At 50.7% G+C, this 14,488-nt stretch overlaps 1 protein-coding gene across 4 annotated transcripts in view; it reads left to right on the top strand.

The window, feature by feature from the left end:
* The window catches only part of Rgs3 (regulator of G protein signaling 3), a 127,021-nt gene that overhangs the window by 39,471 nt on the left and 73,062 nt on the right, over positions 1-14,488 (top strand). For 2 of the 4 annotated variants that reach the window (XM_008833500.2, XM_008833506.3), the window contains exons 1-6: positions 1,887-2,090; positions 5,690-5,771; positions 7,183-7,288; positions 8,053-8,404; positions 9,109-9,148; positions 13,877-14,073. In XM_008833500.2, the coding sequence (XP_008831722.1) occupies positions 2,037-2,090; positions 5,690-5,771; positions 7,183-7,288; positions 8,053-8,404; positions 9,109-9,148; positions 13,877-14,073 (831 nt within the window). In that variant the 5' untranslated portion in view covers positions 1,887-2,036. Of the gene's footprint in view, positions 1-1,886; positions 2,091-5,689; positions 5,772-7,182; positions 7,289-8,052; positions 8,405-9,108; positions 9,149-13,876; positions 14,074-14,488 lie in introns of those variants that run through there. The other 2 variants (XM_008833499.2, XM_008833505.3) reach the window with 1 other exon arrangement.

The following is a 14,488-nucleotide window of genomic DNA, read 5'->3' as shown; positions in this document are numbered from 1 at the left end:
AGAAGAGAAATTAAATCCCCAGGGATCAATTAACCCTTTAGTACTATTGTGATCTAACCCTCTCCACCTCCTCTGAGGTGTGGTAACCATTCCCCCTTACAGATAAGGGGACACATAGACTCAAGAATGTTGTGTCACCAGGTATGGTGGCATAGGCCTTTAATCCCAGCAGTCAGGAGACTGAGGCAGGAAGATTTCTCTGTGAGATTGAGACCAGCCTGGTCTACATAGTGAGTTCCAGGCCAGCTGGGGCCACAAGGAGACTTTGTCTCAAAAAAAAGAGTTATGTTGCTTCTGTGGCCACACAGCAGGTAGTGGACAATGGCTCTGAGAAAGGTGTGGTCTTGTCCCTTCTGTGCACTGTGTCACGCTGTCTCTGGAGTGTGTCCTAGCTAGGAAGACATGATGTTGGTATATTCCCTGACATCTTAACCTACAGGTATATTGCAATCTAGTGAACCTCTTCACTTGACTCCATTCATCCACTCCATCCTGCGTCATGAGGTGGCTACATGTGTATGGACCCAGCCTGATGCTGGGTGCCAGGATAGAACAGTGGTCCAGCCCTTGTGAAGCATACTGTCTAGCATAATGGCTGCTTGCTGCCTGTGGTTATAGAGCACTTGGTTGTGGCTAGTGGAACTGAAGAACTCAACAGCAACTTCATTTCATTTTAAGTAATTTCACTTTTCCCTGGACATAAGTCTAGCTCCTGTTGTATTGGACACCACAGTGTTGAAGAAACTTGCTAGATCTGTTTTCTGTGACTTAACTGGGACTAGCTTCAGGGGATAGCTGCAAAGATCTTCCTTCCTCTCTCTGTGAGAGGGTGGTGATCAGGGAGCCACCCTGGTGATTTGTGGGAACTACACGTACGTCAACATTACAGGTCTCTCAGTGGCTTATTGAAAGTCCTGCTTTGTCCTAGAGACTTTTGCACAAAGTCCTAAGTCCCTGGGAACACTGTTCTTAGGTGCGTTGTATTTGGGGACTTGTATACTTAGAGTCTGTAGTGCCTAGCAAAGACAGTATGCTTGGCAGAGGCTTGGGGAAAGCTACTAGAGGTCACCTGTTCAAATCCTGCATCCTGAAGATGGGGAAAGAGAGGACTAGAGATGTGGGTTACCTGCCCATGGACACAGAATAACCAAACCAAAGACAACCTCTATTCTCTTCTGTAGACATATGTGAGCAGGTGGGCTTCCTCATGGGCTCCTAGATGGGCAGAGGGGGCTGGGCTGATGCTACTCAGTAGGAGGTGATCCTGGGACTACAAGGTGGGGACTGCAGGGCCTGGGTTCTGCCCTGGCATTTGACTGTAACCTTCCACCGTTTCAGTTTCTATATTACTAAGATGTGGAGGCTGGATTCCCTGATGGTTTGGAACCCACTTTCACATTTAACCATATGACCCATGAACCTTCAGTCCCTTCATGCAGTCCACTTTTGTGGATGAAGAAACTGACTTTTAAGAAGCTCTGGAGTGATCGTCAATCTTCAGATATTTTTGTTCCCTGACTTGTGATGTGCTGTTTATAGTTTCAATGCTCAGGGCACCCCACATTGTATCCACTGGGTTAGTCCCCTGGATTTGCTACTGGGAACTCTGGGACTTGCAGGGAGGCATGCTGGTGCAGAGTGGGGTGTGTTTTCTGCCTGAGTTTCCCTCTAGCAGGCAGAGAGGGGTGTTTGTGAGAACACTGAGCTCACAAAGTGGCCCAGGGCAGAGAATGCAGTCAGAACAAAGGCGCCCTCTCCCCGCTGGGCCCGAGGAATACTAACTAGTTGACAGGAATTTTAATATAAAACTCTCCCTCTTCCTTGTCACTGTGAGGTTTCAGGAAGCCTTCGGGCTTATCTGCAGAGGCACACAGTGCAGACGGGGCTTGGGGAGGTGAGAGGTGATTTCCTGCCATTCTTCTGTGAGCCGGGCTTCCCAGGGCGATCATGCCAGGCTGACGGGGCAGTGTGGGCTCCCGCTGCTGGGGGGAGAGCTGGGTTTTCATGGGGCGGCAGCCGAGACAGGACCTGCAGCCATGAACCGCTTCAATGGGCTCTGCAAGGTGTGCTCAGAGCGGCGCTACCAACAGGTGGGTGCTTGGCCCTTTGGGGTCCCATGTGAAGCTGTGAGTTGATGGGAGAGCATACCCATATAGGACGTCTCTCTCTACAAGACCTTCTACGTCTCCTCCTGCAGGCACATTTCAATATGGGGGAAAGATAGAGGCTAGGGCTAGACCCATGGCCCAGCCTGCTACCTGCTGCTCCATGTTAGAGGCAGCTGAGGCTGGCCCTGTGTGTTATCCTATCCACTGGTGATTGTTCTTGGTGAGATCATTTAACTGATTTTCTGCTCTTATCATCTGGGGAGGGGGTGATTGTTAACATAGGCACCTCAGATCTAGACTGCTAGTGGCTTGGGGCTAGGCAGCTGGGTGTTTCTGGAGGGCTGTATTTTTACTGACTTCTTACTTCTGATGTGCAGCAGCACCCATTCTGTCCTTTGTGTGTGGTGGTGTGTGCTGTGTGTGAGGTAGGATATCTCTGTGTGTACATATGTGTTCCCCCTGTCACCACGATGCCTTGAGGTGGCTTGGGGTTCCCTGTGGCTTTTGAGTCCAACTTCACTGAGGTGTTTACTTCTTAACCCCTGGGCTTGGAAGCTGGGGCAGAGAGGGGAGTGGTGGCCATGTTTGCCCCTGAGATTCTTCTGGAACTGGGCTTTTCTTTCTTATAAAATAGGAGTGGGGTCAGTGAGGATGAAGGTAAGAGATAACCAGATTTGGGGAGTGTTCAAGCTGGAGGGAGCATATGAATTGTTCTGTCTGTAAAAATTCTCTCACTGGAATCTGGGTCTTGACTTTTTAGTGTGTAGGTCCCAGGGAGATGTCTGGAGGGTCCCCTGTACCCATATCTTTCACTTGGGGACCCAGATGTTCTCATCAATCTTCCCCAGCTCTCAGGTTTTGCCCTGATGGCCCCAACATGTGCTTTCTGCCTTCTTCAGCTGAGCAGAACAGTTGTGATGTGAGCATTTGGGAGGCAGAGTGGTAAGGCAGGAGGAGCACTAGATGGGAAGATACAAAGTATCAGGTCTCCTTTGGCCAAAGGTCCAGGTGACTGCGTTGTGGTGGTGGTCAGCATAGGGCCAGCTGTATATATGGGCTGGGCCTATGGCTCTGGACTCAGAGCAAGATGGCTCCTGCATTAGAAGCTGGGGCAGAATTGAGAGCTCCAGACTTTCTGTGGGACCGGAGCTACAGGTCAACTTGGCTCCCTTTGGCTGCTTCTCTTGAGCAAGTCACTTTACCTCTCTGAGACCTGGTTCTCTTGCCACTGAAATAGGGACAAGCCTGTGGGAATAAAGGGACAGTGTATATGAAGCACTTGGCTCAGTGTCTGCCGCCTACATCTAGGGAGTGGTCAATAAATGGTGGCAGCTGGGGACAGAAGTCCAGATGTGGCAGGACATCAGGGACTTAGGCAGGTTGTCCAGCATGACTGAGTCACGGGAGCGGTGGCAGTACCTGCCCTTGACAGGAAAGAACAAGAACGACCCAGGGAAGGGCAGCCTCTGTCAGGAGTCTTTGAGCTCTCAGAGTCAGGGCAGGATGGTCTGGCTCCTCAGGCCCGAGGTCAGAGAGGAGGGATGGTGGGGGATACTTACTTTGGACCTTGGACTTTGATTTCCTTCTCTGTAAAATGGGCCTGCAGAAACCCCCTTCCCTTTGGGGTACAGTGATGGACAGACTCTTTGGATACCACCTTCTGCATGCTCAGTGGTCATGATGGCCAGAGCACAGGTCTGCTGGCATCACAGTCCGTCACAGTTCTTACTTCTTCACATTCCCTCTCCTATCTCCCCTTGCTTGCTACCAGGGTTGGACTGTGCTCCGGGCTGGCGCTTGGAAAGTGGAGGGGCTCCTGTGCCAGCCTGGGCCAGAGCACCAGAGTGTGGAAACACATTCCTCTTCGGACTTAGCAGTGGGGCCACTACCCCAAAGCTGTTAGCCCCTGAGCTGGGGGCTAGGGCCCATTCCTAGGCAGGAGAGGCTACCCTCGGTGCCATGGTGGGATAGGATGGCGGCAGTGCTCGATAGACTTCTGAGTGGCTTAGAGGGTGGGCTGCAAGTCCCCTGCAGATCTCTGCTGGTCCCATAGACTAGTTCCTGCTGTCCTCTCTGGGCTCAGGCTGGCCTGGTAACCAGTGGTCTCTCTTTTTCTCTAGCTTTCCACACTCTCCTGGCTTTGTTTTTCTTTCTTTCTTTCCATTTTTTTCTCTTCCTGCCTTAGCTATGTGTTTTCCCAGAATTCTTATGGGAACAGGGTATTTTCCTGCCCCCTCCTCCTTCCCCTTGTCTGTCAGATTTCCTGTTTTAAAAACTTGCTTTGAATCCAGGCCCAAGGCTGGTGGGAAGCAGAGCCTCGGGGGCCCTTGTTCAACCTGGGCTCCTGCCTGTTCCCCTTTCTTGTACCTGGCCTTAGGATACCAGCGGGTGAATGCAGGTGCCCAGACCTAAGAGATAACCCTTAAAGAAGGAGACAGTAGGCAGGTGCCCTTAACCCTTTCCAGGCTTGCTGAGCTGTTTCCTTCCTCACCTTGGCCAGGACACCTTTTCTTTGTGCTTCTTTGGGATCTACTCTGAGTCCTCCCTCTTCTAGAGGTCTCTTGGGTGCCTTCTGAAAGTCCTTTACTGACTTAGTCTAAATGAGCCTCTGGGCTATGCTGCATACCAAATCATTTTTTAAGGGGGATGCTGCCACTGCCCTCTCTGACAAAGCCTTTGCTAAGCTCCTACCATGCACGGGTGTGGTGTGTGCAATCACAGCACACAGGATTGCTTGTGGCCCAGTCCTGTCTTGCTCTGTTGCTTGTCACGCTCTGCTGGAGAAATCTGTGTGCACTTGTGCTTCTCAGAGACCAAGGCCTTATGCCTGTGTATTTCTGTAAGGCCTGTCACAGAGTAGGAGCTGGATTACAGTATGTTGATTTGGAAAGAGCATTCAGATGTTACAGCCCTTTGGTGGGACTTCTAAAAGTTGAGGCTGGGCTCCTGCTGTGTCCACAGCCCTCCTCAGGCACAGTGAAGTCAGAGGCTTGGGCAGGTTCAGTCACGGGGCCTGGCTGTGCCTGCCTTCTCACTTGGGAGCCCTCACTGGCTTCTAGGGGGCTCTGATCAAGCTTGCCTGTGAACCCCAGCTCTCTTTCTCTGACCCTTGGCCAGAAGCTGAGTGAGTGTGGCCTAGTTTTCCCTCCCTGGAGCACTGGGAGGGCAGACCCCTGTTTGGTTTCATTTCTGGGTCCCTCACCCAAGGCCAGCCCTCAGCTGAGATCCCAAGACCTCTGTGGGAAAGGAAGACGGGAGTGGGGCAGGCAGTGGGCCTTGGGTTGGGAGGGGAGGTGCGTCTCCCGAGGGCCCTTGGGTAAAGGGCTCGAAACTCTTTTGCCAGGACCAAGGTGGGCAAGGCCCACCTTTCCCAGACCCCCGTTCATTCTGGCCTCTGCATTAGCTGCCAGCCTCCTGCTTGGCTCATAAATTGGTGGTAAGATGCCTGGTCTCAGATAGGGACAGGGAGGCTGACTGACTCCTTGGCTCTGGTTCATGAGGAGAGGAGGGTGGCTTTGGGTGGGGCTTATGAGCTTCCCAGCTTCAAAACTCTGCAGTGACTGGGCAGGGCTGTGTCCTAGATCACCATCCCGAGGGGCAAAGACGGCTTTGGCTTCACAATCTGCTGTGACTCTCCAGTCCGAGTCCAGGCTGTGGATTCTGGTAAGTGAGTGGCACAGGATGCCAGTCCTACTCTCCCATCAAGCAGCCAGCCTTTTCAGACAGTTTGGAGCTGGAAGGGGTCCTCACACTGGAGTGGAGTCTAGGTTTTCAAAAGGAAAAGAATAATATATTTTTATTTATGACTACAGATGAATCTAAGGTTTATGAAAGTAGACCCATTTTTAAAAAATTAAAATGATGATAGATTTTGTATTTTGATTCCCAGTCCTTTTGCTTTGGTACCACTGCTCATTTAGTGTCTTCAGTCCTTTAGTGATTTACAAAATATGTGTGGGTCAGATAGCAATGTAATAAGATTCATCTGCTTCTTTAGCTCTTACTGTTCCCCCCCTTTTTTTTTTGTCTTTTTGAGACAGGGTCTCCCTGAAGCCTCAGCTGTCCTGGAATGCACTATGTAGACCAGGCTGGCCTTGAACTCACAGAGATCCTCTTGCCTCTGCCTCCCAAGTGCTGGGATTAAAGGCATGTGCCACCACACCTGGCCTGATTCCCAGTCGTTTTTGAAGAGAAACTAAACTTGAACCTTTGTAATGTCTGCATGAGAGATGAGAGCCATTTATGAGCTCTATTTGGAATTGGTATTTCAATCTATTTGCAAATTAGAGATGGACATTCCTAGCTGGGTGCAGGGGCTCATTCCTGTAATCTCAGCACTCAGGAGGTAGAAGTCCAAGGTCAGCCACATCTACATAGTGACACCTTGCTCCCCACTACCACCACCAACAAACAAAAACAAACAAGCAACAACAAAATAAGTAGATGCTAGGAAGATAACTCCATTGATGAAGTGCTTACCTTTTAAGAATGAGGCTCTTGAGTTTATTCCCTAGAACCCATGTAAAAAAGCCAGGCATGGTAACTCATGATTATAATCACACTACTGGGGAAGCAGAGACAGGATGCTTCCTGGGGTTCCCTGACCAGCTAGCCCAGCCTACTTGGTGATTCCCAGGACAGTGAGAGACCATGTCTAAAGAAAAAAAGAACAGCACCTGAAGAGTGACGCTTGAGGTCACTCTTTACAAGGTCTGGCCTTTACATGTATGTACATATATGTGCACATGTACACATATATAATCTCACACATACACACACACACACCATCAGTAATAGCAACAAAAGGGATGTTCCTTCTTTACTGTTCTAGGAGGCACCTGGATAGAAGGACAGGTAGTGCAGGGGGTCGGGGGGACACACCAGGGTGAGAGGAGGAGAGGACATAGGGTGCTGCCCTCACTGGTCACCTAATTTAGCACCTCATTTCACAGATAGGGAAACAGAGAGGAACGGAGCGGGGGTGGGAGGCAATTCTTGTCCAAGTTGCCAGGGAAGCAAAGGACTCCATGTCTTGGCCTCAGTGGTCCTCTAGCAGCTTTTCCTGTTCTTACAGGGGGCCCGGCAGAGCGGGCAGGGTTGCAGCAGCTGGACACGGTTCTACAACTGAATGAGAGGCCTGTGGAGCACTGGAAATGCGTGGAGCTGGCACATGAGATCCGGTGACAGGGGTTGTGGGTGGTGGAAGCCTCTGCTGATGGCATATCTTCTCCACCCAGCCCTGGGCACACTGCCTCGCTCCACCCCACTCTTGCTGGTCCCTTCTTTGCCCAGCTGTGAGCAATTCTCATTGCTCCTCAGGGAATCCATTTCTTGGCCTAAAAACAGAAGGTTCAGGCTCAGATCAATTTTGGATCCCACAGCAAACAGCAGGAAAGAAGCTTTCTAACAGACCCTGCCCGTGGTCTCTGACATGTCTCCTGGGGATCGGTTCCACTTTAGCTAATTATTCCTGCTATTGAAGAGCTAAACCCTTTGTTTAAGGGTATGTAGACAGTTCAGAAGTTTCAGTTGCACAATTTAAACTTTATTCTATAAAATATTTGAGTCCCTTGAATTTGACCTCCTGGGGTAAGACCCTAATGGCCTGTTTAGATTTGATTCTACAATGACTGGGTGAAAACAGCATTCTGGTAGTTTGCTTGCCCCACCTTGCTTGTATCTTGCCCACAGCAAGTGCTCTCTCTTGTTGAGTCTGGCCTTGGCCCTCAGCATCCTTCTTAGCCACTGCTGAATGAGCCTTAAGTTAGAGTTGATCGTAGACCCCTCTAGGTCTCTGCTTGCCATGGGCTCCTCCATCCCTTCCTGCCCCACTGGTAGTGTCTCTCTGTGTTTGCTTTCTCTTCTCTTGCTCTCTGGCCTGCAGGCTCCCCATCCTGGCTGACTTTGGTGTCCCTCAATCTGAACTTCTCTGTGGAATTTCCAGGAGTTGCCCCAGTGAGATCATCCTGCTCGTGTGGCGTATGATCCCTCAAGTGAAGCCAGGGCCAGACGGTGGGGTCCTGCGGCGGGCCTCCTGCAAGTCAACACATGATCTCCTGTCACCCCCTAACAAGCGGGAGAAGAACTGCACCCATGGTATCCAGGCACGACCTGAGCATCGCCACAGCTGCCACCTGGTGTGTGACAGCTCAGATGGGCTGCTGCTTGGTGGCTGGGAACGCTACACCGAGGTGGGCAAACGTGGGGGCCAGCACACTCTGCCGCCACTGTCCCGGGCCACGACTCCTACTGATCCCAACTATATCATCCTGGCCCCACTGAACCCTGGCAGCCAGGTATGAACAGCTGGTGTGGGGAAGGGGAAGGGCACTGGGTCCCTGTGGGAGGTTAAGATATCTCCAAGACATAAAATTGTAATGTGAGGAGCCTTCGAGGGGTAGGGGTTGGGGGATGGGGAGGGTAGAGAATAGGGTGTGTGTGTGGGGGCTTGGTAGTGTTAGTCAAGAAGATGGGATTAGTGACCTCTGGCCTTTGCAAGGCTGACCTGGGTAGAGACCAGCCTCGGAACAGAGGTGAAGCCAGAACCCACTCACTGCCGGAAGTGATTCTACCAGACCACAATTTTCTGCTGTGTGCTCTCCTTTCCTAGGTGATCAGCCCCCTCTCATAGGAAGTATGCACACAGATACTGCATGATTGTGTGGTGGGATGATGGAGAGTTACCCCCCGCCCCGAAAGAAACCATTAGTCCCATGAGATACTCTAGGAAAAAAACAGTGTTCCAAGGTCATGAGCTTTTGGGAACTATTCTGTACTCTTCCCTTCTGGAAGACTCCCAATGCACATTAGTCTTTCTAAGGTTTGAAGGGCATCCGGCAATGAAAGTGGCTTTACCTTGTTTAACCCAGCATTTCTCAAACTTCCTCCAGCTTTCTTCCCACCTCTGCTCCTTAAGAGAGCTGCTGTGTTTCCCTCACGCCCTGAGGTGCTCCGCTTCCTCATTCCTGGGGTTGAGCTGCTTCTCCTGTTTCTCTTGCAGCTGCTGCGACCTGTGTACCAAGAGGATACCATCCCTGAAGGTAAGTTGTCCACTATACCATGCTCTCTGGGCTTGGAGAGACAGTTAGCTCAGCCGAGGTCCAGCTCAACTTCCTGCCCTAAGTTCAGAGGCCTTCTGACAAAGTCAAGGCTGCCTACCATGTTGAGACAGACAGACCCTCTTTCTCTTCGGACCCTTTCCCCTTCACTGAACAAGAGTGTATTTCTTTGAAGCCAGAACTGAGGAGGACAAGGGGGAAACTTCAAGAGCCGTCTAAGAGACAGGTGCTCAGGACTCAGGCATTTGGCTGTTAGCCAGTGTTGCTGAGCAACCATATCTGTTAGGGACTATGAGCACCAAGGTTGGGCCTAAATGGAAGGTAGTCCTGGAATGTGGAGCTGGGAGGCCTCAGGTCAGAGTTCCCACTGTTGAGCTTTGAGCGAGTCATTGTTTCCTCACTGTACCTGTGAAATGGGGTCAGCGGTTCCTGTTCAGGGCTTGTTGGGAGGATTCCGTAGGAAAATGGTTGTGAGCAGTTGGCTTCATGTTGAGAGATGGTATTCAGGGCAGTCATCTCTGAAGTGCACAGAGTCTCTATGTTTAATGGAGTCTTCTCCTTTGGCCTGCAAATCCTGGCCAGAAATGGAAGTTGGCACAAAGCAACCACTTCTCCAGGAAGCCTGGGATATGGGTCTCCATGCAGGAGCTGGCAGGGCCTGCCCTTAGGCCCTCACACACCTGACACAGATCTCTGACCCAAAAGTCCAGCTGGCCTGGAATGTTAAGACCAGCCTTGCCAGGTGGCCTGTGAGGCCCACCTCGAGTGAGATTGAGCCGTAGTGCCTACCGAATACCCTTGACCTCCTTCCTTAAAAGTGGGCTTTCCTGAAGCCAGAGCAGTCTGTGTCCCGATTCCCTATTGGCAATTTGGGTAACCCCTTCAGAGGATGGCGTGATAAGAATAGGAGGTAGGAATTGGCTAGGCAGGGTAAAAAGACCCCAAAGAAATGTAGGCAGTTTCTTGGCTAAAAGTCAAAATGTCATTGGGATTCTTAGCAACATACTCTGTTCCAAAGGCCAAAAATGTCAAAAGTATTTTGGAGCTTGTATCTAATCCTTAAAAGATTTTAGGGTTACCTCTTCAGAGGGGGGAATGTTAGAGTAGCCAAAAGCCCCATAAAAATAAATAAATGAAAGAAGAAAAAAAAAAGTGGGCTTTCCTCAGCCAATCTGAGATTTGTTTTGTGCTGTTCCCTTCATCAGTGATGTGATGGATATTTGGGCCACTGAGGAGAGGGGCTTCCATCAGCCTCAGGATTGCTGATGGAAGGTCCTTTTCCTCCCTGCTGGGGCCTGTGCGCAGTTGGGCCTAGCCTGCCAGAAAAAGAAGCTATGCTCCTTCTGGGGAGGAACCTGATAGAGATTCAGCAGTAAGTGTCTAAAAAGCTTTTAGTGGGCACATTAGGTTAGAATGAAGATGTCACTGCTAAATGGTGACTTTAAGGGTAGGACTAGGTCTGGTGTAATTTCGTGGGCCCAGCATCAGATCCAAGGCTGATTGGGCAGCCCGAGACTTGGTAGAGTTTTGGTAGAGTGATAAAAGAGAATGACTCTGGTTGTCTGTATAGGTTTGAAGCCTAGTCATTGAGTAAGGCAGATGGGGAGGTGTGTCGCCTATGTGGGCACATGGATGTGGGTTGGGATCTCTGGAATTTGTTCCCTTGCAGTTCCAGAGATACCTCAGTGGTTGGTTCTGAACTATGTTTTTACTCCCTTCTGAAAATACAATATTGAGAAGGGCACAAAGTCTAAGAAACGAATGAAGATGATGTTAATAACAACGGCAACCTTCTGAATGTCTTCTATCAAGGTCTTGTGTGTGTGTGTGTGTGTTCATGTTTGTGTGTATGTGTGTGAAGGTCAGAGGTCATCCTCAGTTATTATGCCTCAAGTCTTACTTTTTTGTGACAGACTCTCTCACAGGGACCTGAGGTTTGCTGATTAGGCTAGACTGGTCAGCCAGTGAGCCCTAGGGATTCACCTGACTCTGCCTCCCCAGTGTTGGGATTACAAGCACATGCCACCATGCCTAGTTTTTTTATGTGGGTGCTGGGGATCAAACTCAGGTCCTGATGGTAGTGTAGCAAGCACTTTACCAAATAAGCCATCTCCCAGCCCTGTGTCAAGATCTTGATTTGATTCATTTATATTTCATCGCAATGATTCTTTTGGTATCAGAGGGTATCTTTGCCTGTTCCCGGGGGTTCTTTGCAGCTCCAAGTCCTGGAGTTTGGAGGAAGGAGTGAAATTCAGGGCACATGGCTTCCCTTACACACACTCGGGGTTGTCCAGAGGTTAGGGCTGTCAGTAGGGTACCGCCCTCTGAGTCCTCTGGATGGCCTGCCAGGAAATAGCCTTTCAGGAGGCAGAACTCAGCTATTCTGCTTTGAATAGCAGGAATGGCTCAGCCATCCTGCGTTGAATGGGGTCTGATGCCCTTCCAGAGCCTGGATTGCCGGTCTGGGTGTAATTGGCATGTGCCCCAGGGCTACTGGTGCCCTCAGCTTTGTCCTCTGTCCTGTGAGGGCAGCCTGGCCTCAGATTCACCACTGCCAGGGTTGGATGATTGCCAGAGCTCACAAAGCTGGGAGCAAAGCTGTGTAATTACTGTGTTTGGTCAGGGAGGCAGCATTAGAAGAAATGGGGATGATACTGGATTTGGGCATGAGAGGTATCAGGTGGGAAGTAACGAGTTTGCCTTCGTGGATCTCAGCAACTGGGTTGCAATCTGGACTGTTCTAAAAAAAGGATAACTTGGGAAATCATCCTGGAGAGCCACAACCTTTGTCCCATATCTCCAGAGGGGTGTGGCTAATGAGCTCAAGGGCGACTGCCACTTGGGTTGGGACTGCTCCTGCCTGGAATCATTTATGAGCAGAGTGACCTTGGGCAAATTGGCTAAGCACTCTAGGCCTCTGTTTTCTTGTCTAGAAAATGGGGGTAAGCAGGTCTTTCCTCTCTGAAAGCAGAATGATAGGTCAGGTGGCCCAAGGTGAAGATTCTTTGACAGCTGGGCAGCTGGGCCAGGGAAGGGAAGAAACAGAATGTTTTGAAAGCCTGAGACTTAGGGCACAGCACCTAGATTTTGCCCTTGTAAACTGTATCTTTCCTTCATTTTGGTCTAGTTGGTCTCAGACCCTGCTTGTCAGTCCCAGGTGGTTTTTACCTTCTCTTCTCTAGAATGTCAAATTAGCCTGTCCAGTTCAGGCTGCCCTTGTGACTGCACCCACAGCATGGTTCCAGGCCTAGTGGCCTTCTCTGTCCTGCTGTCTCAGATGACTGGCTTAGGGTTTGAGATAATCCATCCCACAACCACATACCACTCTGGTCCTCCGAACCCTTTCCCATGGGGCCTTTGGTGTGTGTTCCTACCTGGCTGCCTGGACCAGGTGAGATAATAAAGTAGATTATCTTCGCATTGTCCAGAGAGGGATGGAGACTGTTTGGTGTTGCATAGCCAGTCTTTGACTTGGGAAGTCAGAGCTCAAGTTTAGGGGTCTTAGTCAACTGGAATCTAGGTTAGATCTTGAGATGCTGGGTGGGTTCTCTCAGTAGAGGGCCAGGTTGGATACGCAGGGCCTCTCTACCCCTTGTCCTCCCCAGGAACTATATGACTTCTTCCCTGGCCGCCTGTCTCTATCTGGGTATCTGTTCTTTTTGCTTTCTAAACTACTCATAAAGTGGCAGGAAGTGGTTTGAGTTCCTACAGTTCTTAGTGCTGCCCCCAGATTCAGCTGTGATCACTGGTCACCTGTGGAGCTGGGGGCAGTTCACTTGTTTTTCTCACCTCTCTGTGAGAAGAAGTATAGGGTGGGAAGGAGGAAACAAGTGTGAAACCTCTGAGCTGTGACCTTACTCTGGTGGCAAGGTTGGTGGGGAGCTTTCCTGAGAGGTAGCTGGTTCAGGCTACCTGTTCAGCTCTGGCTGCAGAAAGCTAGGGGAAGCCTGGGCTCTGAGATCCAGACCTGGCACCCTGGTCAGGGAAGGGCTGGCCTGTTTCTCCTGGTAGCAGGAGCCAGTGGAGAGCGGACCCTGCTGTTCCCCTGGCAAAGCCCATTGTCTCTGCCACCACCATAGGGAACAGATCTTTGTCCACAGAGCCTGGGAAGGAGGTAATGGGTAGAGAGCTGGGTTGGTGGAGGATAGTAAGCACATATCCTACTACTTGGACAGTCACATCTGCTCCAACTAACTGTGCCATGTGGAACTGCAGGCTCAGTGAGGTCAGATCTGAGTTTTTAGATAGGAGCAATTTCTTAATTTTTGTGGCTTCATGGTTTTGTGTTATTTTGAGACTGGGTCTTGCTGTGTAGCCCAGGCTGGCTTTGGTCTTGAGGTCCTCCTGCTGCAGCTTCCCAGGGACTGGGATGACAGGATATGCTGCCATGCCTAGCCAATTTCTCAGTTTTTTAAAAGTGCAAGACTCATAAATGAACAGTTTTGTTTTGGGGCCTGGGTCATCAGGGGTCCTGGGGGGTAACTTCCCCTGTCATAGTTGTGGCCTGGCTGCTCCATCCTAGCTCTAGAGGTGCTCCTTCATGTGACAGCATCTCTCCTTACAGCATGAGGAATTGTTGAGGCCAAGGCTGAGGCTGAGACTGCCTGGAGCGGTGTCCATTGAGCAAGTCTCTATTCCTGGTTCTTACAGAGGGGATGCTTTGAGGGGTGATGGAAGCGCCTCACTGTCCCCCTCATCTCTTCTCCACAGAACCAGGGACTCCCACTAAAGGGAAATCCTACACAGGCCTAGGCAAGAAATCCCGGCTGATGAAGACGGTGCAGACCATGAAGGGCCACAGCAACTACCAAGACTGCTCAGCCCTGAGGTCGCATGTCCCTCACTCGAGCTATGGCACCTACGTCACCCTGGCCCCCAGAGTCCTGGTGTTTCCTGTTTTTGTGCAGGTGAGCCTGTGGCTGGTCCCAGGGTTCCCTTGGGAGAATGTGAGAACAAGCAGGGGCCTTCCTTGGTCCCAGGACTGGGATGAAACCTCACAGAGGACCCAGAACTCCCTTTGGGGATAGAAAAATAGCTTCAGAGGCTTATTATTCTAGAGGTTATCAGGGGAGCAGAAGTTTCCAGAAAGTTGTTCAGGGGCTTGCTTTTCCCTCTGGGAAGGGCAGGTGTAAGATGCTCGCTGGCAGGAATGTCACTGCCTCAACCAGAGGCTTGGTGGTTTACACTGACAGAGGGAGAGCTTGTGTCAGTCCTCTTGCTCTGGCAAACATGTCTGGCCCGCATTTGCTGATAGCTCAGGAGTCATAGGGATTGCCTTCTGCTTCTCCCCTTTCTTCTCTGGCATGTTTTCCATCTCCCCTC

The sequence above is a fragment of the Nannospalax galili genome, unplaced genomic scaffold (genome assembly GCF_000622305.1).
Source record: "Nannospalax galili isolate Female #2095 unplaced genomic scaffold, S.galili_v1.0 scaffold34, whole genome shotgun sequence".
NCBI classification, from domain to species: Eukaryota; Metazoa; Chordata; class Mammalia; order Rodentia; family Spalacidae; genus Nannospalax; species Nannospalax galili.
The sequence above is the reverse complement of the archived record's forward strand: the minus strand, read 5'-3'. Positions and strand labels throughout refer to the sequence as shown.